General features: G+C 35.4%; 1 protein-coding gene and 1 pseudogene across 2 annotated transcripts; both read left to right on the forward strand.

Annotated features, from left to right (window-relative positions):
* Positions 1–646: 646 nt before the first annotated feature.
* Positions 647–8,256, forward strand: LOC110419906 (putative disease resistance protein At4g27220). 2 transcript variants are annotated; one of them, XM_021433034.2, is made up of 7 exons: positions 647–962; positions 1,131–1,162; positions 1,316–1,438; positions 1,535–4,760; positions 5,286–6,050; positions 6,574–7,325; positions 7,444–8,256. In XM_021433034.2, exons 4-6 carry the CDS (start codon positions 1,545–1,547, stop codon positions 7,321–7,323), a joined length of 4,731 nt encoding a protein of 1,576 aa, XP_021288709.1. In that variant the 5' UTR covers positions 647–962; positions 1,131–1,162; positions 1,316–1,438; positions 1,535–1,544; the 3' UTR covers positions 7,324–7,325; positions 7,444–8,256. The 2 variants fall into 2 exon arrangements, with proteins under 2 accessions (XP_021288709.1, XP_021288710.1); XM_021433035.2 differs by lacking the exon at positions 647–962 and having other exon boundaries at positions 1,145–1,195.
* Positions 7,807–9,108, forward strand: LOC110418893 (type III polyketide synthase A pseudogene; annotated as a pseudogene).
* The last annotated feature ends 1,717 nt before the right edge of the window (positions 9,109–10,825 follow it).

The raw sequence follows: 10,825 nt of genomic DNA on the forward strand, positions 1-10,825 counted from the left end.
TAAAGACAGAGTCCATAAATGCAAAAAGCAAGCAACATGGTGATTCAATCATGAGAAACAAAAATATATTCTCAGAGAACTTTGAATCTGGAATAAACATCAGGACCATAATGAGACACTATTGAAAATGAAATGATGATGTTGCCTACCATAGTAGCAAGAACATTCCCTTGCTTTTGAAACTGCAACTTCATGACTCACTTGTTTACTTGTATCCTGTGGAGTAATTACAAGATTGAACTGGTAGGAATTGTTGCTTCTGTAGCCTCTTTGAGTTCACCGATGCAAGAAAAGGAAAATGAGCAAGAAACCAAGATTTTCTTTAACGTCAGACTATATTTGCATAGCTGCTTATGGGGTCAAGTGAGTGGACTGAGATTGAGAGCATGTGTATTTTCCTGCTAGACCAAGTTTCTGATCCGATTAATATGCTAAGGCGGAAATATTTTAACAGAAATTCACCTAATAACTATCTTTCCTGGCATTAATTACTGTCAATTAATTTTTGCAGAGCGGCCAGTATACCAAGAAGAGCTCAAAGAATGACTAGATAAATATACCCAGGTAATGTCAGCTCCCAATCAAGCTGGCTAACAATCCATTAACCAAGCATTGATTGATGAAGATGCATGTGCAGTGCTTACATGTGAAATGTTCTCTAGTTTAAAACTTTGAATCAAATAGTCAACTGGTTTTATTAATTATTATATAAAGAATTCCTTTTCAAATATCAAAAAGTAAACGATGTTCTAGTCAAAGAGATCCGGCTAGTTGCTTGGTGTTTACATACTTTCTTCCGCGTAATTCTGATTTTCTGTCTTCCTTGCTTTTATTCTTTTGACTTTGTTCCATCAATTGTTCTGTTTGAATATCAAAGTTGAAGGTGCAATGTTCTGTTCATCCTCATTCATTTCCTTGTGAGAGAGTTTTGTAAAGAGAGAAGAAAAAGGAGCAATACCCCAGTAAACATTGATCCTTTTGTTCTAGAGTTTCTGATATGATTGAACTGCCCTCATTCATTTTTTATGTTCCTAAGTTTCTTTAAACTCAGAGAGGGAAAAGAACGAAGAAAAAAAATCTAATATCTTTTTGGCTTTCATATCCTGAACTGTGGAACGTGCTGTGGAAAGGGCTATAAAAGACTATGAAGACTCCAAATGAGGTGAGCTTCAAGGGCCTTTATACATATGATTCTGTGAGTTTGTGCATGCTCTCCCTTTCTGTTTGGTCAGAAAAAAGCCTTGTTTCTATCTGCTAGGACCATTGGTGGTAGATTTCTTTTTGAAAAACTGATGTAGTTCATATTCTTCTGCAGATAAATAACTAGTGATTAAAGTTGAAATTAGGTTGAGTTTTTTTCCTCTTCAGACATCTTGTGGATTGATCGGTGACTTATATCACCTGTAGTGTGCAGTTTCAAATAAGTATTGCTAGTAAGGTACTCAGCAAAGTTCTCAAAATTTCTTCTTCAAATTTTGTGACCCTGTCACTGAGATTCCATATAATTACTAGCAAAGTGTTTTTTGAATTTCAGATTGTCAGGGATGGCTGATCAAATTGTTCTAGCTGTTGCTGCAAAGATTACAGAATACCTGGTTGCACCAGCAATTTGTCATCTTAGTTATGCGTTCCGTTTTGCCAGTAATGTTGAGGACCTCAGGAAAGAGACTGAAAAGCTGACAGTTTCGCAAGGGCGGTTGCAAAATGATGTCAATGAAGCCATAAGGCAAACTGAAGAAATTGAAAAAGATGTGGAGGACTGGCTTACAGAGGCAAACAAAGTCCTGGAAGATGTGAAGCTCCTGGACAGTGAAATAGAAGAAAACAGAAGGTGTTTTAATTGGTGTCCTAATTGGTACTGGCGTCATCAATTAGGTAAGAAAGTAGCAAAGCAGAAGCTCAATGTTGTTCAGCTTCAAGAGACTTCCAAATTTCAACGAGTAGGACACCGTGCTACCCTTCCTGTAATAGAATTCTTACGACTCAAGGATTTTATGCCATCTAAATCTTCAGAGAAAGCTTTCAATCAGATTATGGAGGCCTTGAAGGACGATGATGTGAGCATGATTGGACTGTATGGAATGGCCGGAGTAGGTAAGACAACCATGGCAAAAGAAGTTGGAAAGAAAGCCACAGACCTGAAGCTTTTTAATTTAGTAGTGATTGCTGTTGTCTCTCAGACTCCAAATATCAAAAACATTCAAGGTCGGATTGCAGACTCATTAGATTTACGGTTTGAAAAGGAAACTGAAGAAGGACGAGCAGCTCAGTTATGGCATAGACTGCAGGAAAAAAAGAAGATCTTCATAATCCTTGATGATGTTTGGAAGGAACTCGACTTGGCAGCTATAGGAATTCCATTTGGTGCTGATCATAAGGGTTGCAAAATTCTTCTCACAACACGACTTCAATATGTATGTACCAGAATGAGAAGCCAAATGAAGATTCAACTAGATGTTTTATCCAATGATGAAGCCTGGACCTTATTCAAACACAATGCAGGTTTAAATGATGCACCTGGCTACGGTGAATTGATTGATGTAGCACAAAAGGTTGCTGGAGAATGCAAGGGATTGCCTCTTGCAATTGTAACTATTGCCAGGGCCCTAAGAGAAAAACCTCTAGATGAGTGGATAGTAGCAAATCGTCAACAACAAAAAAGCTCTCAGCTTGCAGAGAATCAAGATTTCTGTGAAGATATCTATGGATGTCTTAAGTTCAGTTATGATTACTTGAAGGGAAGAAAAATCAAGTCATGTTTCTTGTTGTGTTCCCATTTCCCGGAAGATTATGAGATTAGTATCGAGCAGTTGACTAGATATGGAATTGGCCAATGCTTATTCCAGGATGTTAACTTCATTGAAGATGCAAGGAGAGAAATGCGAGTAATATTAACCAATCTCCAATACTCTGGTTTGTTGTTGGACACTGGCAATGAAGAAACTGTGAAAATGCATGATGTCATCCGTGATTTTGCCCACTGGATAGCGTCAGAAGCAGAGAATGTGATGATAAAAGCAGGCCTTGGGTTAGATGAATGGCCAAATTCTGAAAGCTTGAGATGTTGTAAAACAATCTCCTTGATGAACAACAAAATAGAACATCTTCCTGATAAATTGGTATGCCCAAAACTGGAAACTTTATTGATGAGTGGGAATCCTTTGATGGCTATTTCAAGTTCATCTTTTGAAGGGATGAAAACCCTCAAAGTATTAACTCTTTCAGGTGGGTTATTGCCATCTCTGGGAGGAATTCTATGGTTGACAAACCTGAGAACCTTACACCTAGAGGGATGCAAACTCCATGACATCTCATCATTGGGACAACTGTACAAACTTGAGATTCTAGACTTTGGTGGTTGTTATCTCGATAATATAGCAGATGAAATAGGGGAATTAACTAATTTAAGATTGCTAGATCTGTCCTATGCTGATGGACACTGGAAAATTCCACCTAATCTGATACGAAGGTTATCCAAACTGGAAGAGCTATATATTGGTGAGTTTAGCTTTAGCCAATGGGCCGTTGAAGGGAGAGGTGAGGAGGCAACTACTGCTAGTTTATCAGAGCTGAAATCATTGTCCCGTTTAACTGCACTAACAATGAAGGCTAATTCTATATGTTTGCCAAGATACTTTGTCTTCCCTAAATTACAAAGGTACAAGATAGCAATAAATCAATGTTTTGACCACCGCTATCCAAGCTCAAGAAGCTTGAAAATTGCAGGATTCCCGTTAAGTCCTTTTAAGGAGCTGTTTTCTGATATTGAGTACCTTGATTTGGATAGTATCATTGGCCATCAATGCCTTGTTCCAAGCTTGGATCAAAGAGGTTTAAACAAATTGACTTTTCTTTGGCTCAGACGTTGTAGGCATATGCAATGCCTGATTCAGACAGTACAGCAGCAGGTTCCTGCCCTTGCATTGTTTAATCTAGCAGAATTATTCATTGAAGATATGGTTTCCTTGACAGAGCTATGTAATGGTCCGAAACCAACAGGTTTTCTACAGAAATTAGAAAAGTTTACTGTGAAAAGTGGTGCCGCTATGATCTCTACAGTTCCAGTAGAAAAACATTTAAGAGAGGTGACTGTCATAAACTGTCCTATGTTGCTAGCAGTGTTTCAGTTGGATAGTCTGCTACATACTGGGGAAGAAAATCATGCCATACTGCTTTCAAACTTGGCTTACTTAGAGCTTGAGCTATTACCTAACTTGGTGCGTATATGGGAAGGGCCCATCGATCGTGTAAGCCTTCAGAGTCTTAAGACTGTGAAAGTACAGAGTTGTGATAAATTGGCATCTCTCTTCTCTCCAGTGCTTGCTCAAGGTCTTTTGCAACTTGAAACACTTGAAGTACATGACTGCTCTGGAATGAAGCATATTGTCCAAGAAACAGTTGACTCTGATTCCCATCCTCTGGGCTTGCCAAAATTAACAACTCTAAAGATCTCTTCTTGTGATATTTTGGAATATGTTTTTGCAAACTCTACAGTCCCAGATTTTCCACAGCTAAAAGAAATTAACATTACTAATTGTACTCAGTTGAAACAAGTTTTCAGCCTTGGAAAAGAATTGGATGGCAGGGACATTGTTCTACCTCAACTACAGTTGTTAGTACTTAAAAACTTAAAAAGCTTGAGCAGTTTCTGTCCCGAAAACTGTGTTATTGTGCAGCCATCTTTGGACGTGTTAGAGATTGAAGAATGCCCCTTGTTGGAACCTTTTACTTTTGAAGACATGACGAAGGCTCAAATCAAGGTATTTCTATTCTCATTTAGAGTTCTTTTTTGGTATTTCTTGTGTCCTGGTTGCAGTTCATCAAATAGTCTACTTCATAGGAGAGATAACTCCAACCCATTTGTTAGTTCAAACCCTCTCATACCACTTTGGTTGGATAGACCATTTTGTTAGTTCACAGTAGCAGTTGATGAATATTTCTACTCTAATGCACTGGTTTTTGTCAATCTCTTGCTTCGGCACCAGACCTAAATATAATCTAGCCTTACCAGAGGAATTGCAACTTATCAATGCAGAGTTAGATATACAAGAAATAGAGTAGAGTATATTTGTGTTCTTAATTACTTACTAGCCGGTCAGGAAATGATACTTATTTGACACTCAAACTGTTGAATGCTCATTTATCAGATAAATGGGGAATTAGGATTGGTTAATTTTTTTTCTTTTAATTTGTTTGTGTTAGCCTTGCCTGAGCTGTGCAGCAAATTTTTGTTCTGATATCAATTGACATTATCTATCTGGTCTAACTGTTGGCTATATCCACAGAAACTATGGCTCTCTAAGATTGGAAATAACTGTCGACAGTGCAACAGTGTTGGCATCCAGGGAAGACAGAGGTCACCTGATATGGAATATTTAACAGTTGGCAACTGTGAAGAGATATTTCAACTTGAAGGCGGATTCTTCCTCTCAAGTCTGGAGAAACTACAACTGAAAGATCTGCAAGAGTTACAAGTGATATGGAAAGGTCCTTCACAGATTGCAACCCTTCAAAACCTTACTCATCTGGAAGTAGTTGAGTGTAAGAGACTAAGACATATCTTCTCACCTATGCTTGCTCGAAATTTTCTGCAATTGAAGGACCTACATTTGGAAGGATGTGAGGAACTGGAGCAAATCATTGTCAAAGATCAAATTTCATTATCTTCTTCAAAGGATCGTCTTCAAGCTATAAGCTTCCCTAATCTGACCAAAATATGGATAAACAACTGCGACAAACTGAAAATTCTCTTCCCTGTTAGTGCTGCTCGTGGTCTTCCAAAACTTGAAGAGTTGAAAATAGAAGAGGCGTCAGGTATAGAGCAAGTGTTTGGACATGAGGATGGAGCAAACATTACAAATGAAGAGGATATGGCGCTTCCTAAGTTAAAGAAATTAGATATCCTCCACCTACCAAGCCTTGTCAGTTTCTGCCCATCCGATTATCTTATAATGTTCCCATCATCGTTCACTGCAACAGTAGAAGACTGCCCCAACTTGACCACATGTTTCACTGTTGATATAAAAAGCTTGATACCTTCTGGCACACAGGTAAACACACCAATTTCTTTTCCCGATATGAGGAGTTGGATGCTATTATTGATGGTACTAATAAAAGAAAAAGAACATATCGAATTCTCTCATTCAAATTCCGCTGCAGATGAGTTGTTAATGTCGTAGAGACAAAATACTATACAATGCAACATAGTATTGTCCTAAACTTTTATGCGTTGATCAAGTTAAGACTCAAGAGTAACACACACTTCAGTTCTTCAAAACAAAATTGACTAGTTTGCTGTTAGCAGGCTTTACTTGAAATACCTAAACAGATGATAGTTTTCTCAAGTACTTGATGCATTCCTCTTACCGTGTTTAGAATTTTTACCATTCGTTAACAACCATTTGCATCTTTTTCAAGCACTTAGGAGTTCAATCAGGTGAAGTATCCAACATGTTTGACTGTGAAAATTTCTACTGCTAAATTTATTGTTTCTACTCATTTTCGAAAGAAAATGAAATAAAGTTAAGCAATGTTGGTTACTGATTTGATGTGATGGAATACTTGTATTTACAGAAGCCACGTCTTCAAAAGGAAAAGAGACTGTCTAAAACACAGGGAAAATGCTTCCTAGATTTGAAAGAATTGAGAATTAAAAGTTGTGGAGTGCAAGAGGTGTTTCAGCTCAAGGGTCTTCCTCTTCTAACTACAACCGAAGAACATCAATGCTACTGCTCAATGTTGGGGAACAAATTTGACATATTTGACATACTTGAGTCCTGCAAGAGTTTAAGCCTTAGTGGTCTTACTACTTTGGAGCTGTCCAAATGTAAGAGATTGAAACACATTTTCACACCCACCCTTGCTCGAAATCTGCCACGGCTGAAGGACCTGAGTATATGGGAATGTGAGGATTTGGAGCAAATCATTGCCAATGATGATGGTAAGGGAAGGGACCAAAGTTTAACATCAACATCATCAAGGGGTCATTTTCAACCTATATGTTTCTGTGCACTGAATAAAGTCAAAATTGGAAGCTGCAATAAAATGAAAAGCCTCTTTCCGGTTAATGTTGCTATGCCAAAACTAGAAATACTCAAAGTTGAAGGTGCTTCAGAACTAAAGCAACTATTTGGAGATAAAGATGAAGAAGCAGGTGCTCAGGAAGAGAAGCAAATAGTGCTCCCTCAATTGTGGATGTTGGATCTCCTTCAACTCCCAAGCCTTATCACTTACTGCCCAAGGGGTTACCATCTTTTAATTCCCAATTTGATTTACTCAAAGGTTGAAAATTGTCCCAAGCTTTGTGTGAATGCCAAGACATAGAGGTATCTGCAATATGCACTGTTACTGATTTTTGTCTATTTGTTATGTGCTATACTGCTTGCTAACAAAAAATTAGTACTAATTCTTGTTCTTTATGTCTCTCTTTGTTTGGTTTTGAAGGCTACCTACAGGATAAACAAAGATGCATCAGAAGAATCAGAATACAGTTTAACAAGAATGTAAAACCAAGTTAAAGCATCAATCTGAATTATACTAGCTTCTCTGCTGCTACATGTTTAGCATATTAACAAGTTTCATCTACCTCAGTTGTTTTTGGGTGGTTCATTTGTATCAACATCCTAACCATCTTTAGTATTGCATACATGAATAAATAGGTGGTTGATCAAGCTTTGACTTCCCACCCCTTCATTCAATGGATTTGTCCAAGTGACAGGATGTTTGTTTTCAATATCATTTTGGTTCTTTATTTCATATATTCTTACAAATTACAACTGAATATTACAAACACTCAACAGCATTTGAATGGATGAATCAAAAGGGAATTCCAAGCTAGTATCACTTAAAAATATACTTGACCGCCTGGTATATAGTCTATATAGTATATAGCATGAATCAGACACTACAAGAAGTTGTTTTCCTTCAAGCTCTTGGAAAGTATCCTTTAAACTAAGGTTAAAACCTAGGCCTTTCACTCTCTCCTGAGGTACCTGAAATGCTAGCATATAGAATATTGCTTCTCATCTGTGCATCTGCCATAACCAAAAAACACGTTTGGTATTCACTCAGATGTCTATTAGCATAACCAAATCAGATATATTCTAACACTTGAAGCTTAGGAGTGAACCAAATAATCCATGCAATTAACTAGGCAAATTAATTTAAAAAAGAAAAACCTTCTTGTTTTTTTATTAATACTATATTAGTGTTACAAATTTCCTATACCTACTCTTATTACTTTGTCGTCATAGATTTTGGACAAATACCCAGAATTGGCAACTGAGGACTCATCAGCAATCAAACAAAGGCTTGAAATAACAAACTCGGCAGTTGTTGAGATGGCATTGGAAGCAAGCCTAGCTTGCATAAAGGAATGGGGAAGGCCTGCTACTGATGACATCGCCCAAATCATCTATGTTTCTTCCAGTGAGATACGCTTACCTGGGGGTGATCTTTACCTTGCTAGCTAGCCAACTTGGCCTGAAAAATGATGTTAACCGAGCAATGCTCTATTTTCCTGGTTGCTATGGTGGTGTCCTTGGCCCTCGAGTAGCCAAAGACATAGCTGATCACAATCCAGGAAGTTCTGTTCTGTTAACTACCTCTGACACCACCATCCTTGGTTTTCGACCTCCGAGCAAAGCACGCCCTTATGACCTTGTTGGTGCAACACTTTTTGATGATGGAGCAACAACAGTGATCGTTGGAACCGATCTAATAACGAGCACAGAAACCCCATTCATGGAGTTTAACAGAATTTCATGACTTGGTTCGGGCCGTGCATCCTGGAGGACCATTTACACTTGACCGCTTGGAGAAAACTTTCAAACTGAACAATGGGAAATAGAATGAAGCAGGAGAGCATCGATGGACTATGGAAATGCTAGCACCAATACCATTTTCTACGGCATGGAACACGAGGCAGGAGTTGAAGAAGAAAACGGCCCATTAATGAGGTTTTCCCTTCCTTCCTATGCACGGCCCAGTATCAGTAAAGTGTTCAAAAGTATGTCCTGTAGCTTCCCCTCTGCCATTTCCATTTGCCCTTCTTTACTGTGCTGTGAATCTTTTTGCAATGTGTTTACGCTGCTCTGGACACCAGTGTAAAGTTAAATCATACTAGAATTCTGCTCCCTTGTTTCACTTGCTGTTTTCTGTGCATCTTGTCTCAATTGCAACTGATGCTGTTGCCAACATTTAGTTTGATATAAGCTTTCCTCTCCAGCCTTCTATCTTTGATATAAGATCATCTTTTGCAAGAACGTTTCGTTCCTATTTCCAACATTTACTATAAATTTTCATCATTTTTTTAACAATAATTATGGATATTTTTTATATTTAAAAAAGAGAAATTTAAATTCTATTTTTTAAGAAAAAATTTATTTATTAATTAATAAATTAAGTGTTCAGATACATAATTTTGAATATTTTATATGCATTCATTATCGGTAAAATGGTTAGATTAATATGGTGCTCTAATCCTTCGATCTTATCCAGTAGGTAGAGAGACATTTTTCCATTAAAGTCATTAAATTGGCCAAGCAGGTAGGGCATAAATAAATGGACCATGAGGGGAAAATGGTTGCAAAATGACAAAAATATAAAGAACAACGATAGAGGAATCACATTAATTATTCAATAATTTTTATTTTTCAATTTTTATTAAAAGGTTCGGACAAATTGAGATATCTACAATATTAATTTATTAATTTTTTTAACATATCTTAATGGATACACTTTCTAATTTCATTTATAAATTTTTTTTAACTCCATCACCGTTTATTGAATTATTTTTATAATTTAATTAACTCAAAAGCTAATTGATAAAAGTTGAAAGGAGCATTAAACCCAGATTTCTCTTTTAATTTTTGTTTTATTTCAACAACATAAATACATTTTTATTGTTTTTTTAATTAATTCAGACTTATCACACACTACAAAAAATTTGGTTTCTTTTTTACAAAAAAATTGAAAAAAATTTATTTTTATTTTTTTAATAAAATTTTGACATATTTCCAACAGAAAATTTCTATTGAAAATTTTTTGACGCAAAAAAGATTTACTCCTATCAAACTTTTTGATTAATTTTGGCTGAAATTTTTCAATAAAAAATAATTTATTAAAAATCTATCTGAAAGTTTAAAGTGTCTTCAAACTTTATAATAGAATTCCGTTTGAAATTTTTCAACAAAAAATAATTTGTTAAAAATCTATCTAAAAGTTTAGGACATTAAAAAAATTTAAAACTTGCTAAATTTTTTAATAAAATTTTTTGTTGGAATAAAGCCATTATCAACAAAATATTCTGTTGGAGAATTCGGTCAATAATATCATTTTAAAAATTTTTAATTTAAAGTATATTACAATTTTTTTAAAATTTTATTAATTTTTTATAAGAAATATACTAATAAAATTTATGATATTAAATATTTAAATACGTTTTCTTTTATTTATTATTTTTGAATATTTTAAAAATTGTATAAAATTATAAATTATAAATTGTTTATTTCAAATTAATTAATGTTATAAAATTAAAAAATTTTAGAAAAATAATGTAATAAATTTTTTAATTTTATAAAAATAGATGATAAAATTTAATAATATTTTAAATGAAAACCAATAATAAATCAAAGGTATTTCCAAGTTTAGCCCCGTCTTTGGATGACAAGTGAGGAGATTTACTAAATAAATAAGTCATAGTCTATCACATACCTATATACACATTAAATCAATAACATTTAATTTCAAATTTTCAAATAAATGATGTATAGACTTAGTAATACAATTGAGTGACAATATTCAGATATATATATATATATATATA

This window comes from Theobroma umbraticum, unplaced genomic scaffold (assembly GCF_002168275.2).
Source record: "Theobroma umbraticum cultivar Fairchild unplaced genomic scaffold, ASM216827v3 scaffold_67.0, whole genome shotgun sequence".
Lineage (NCBI taxonomy): Eukaryota > Viridiplantae > Streptophyta > Magnoliopsida > Malvales > Malvaceae > Theobroma > Theobroma umbraticum.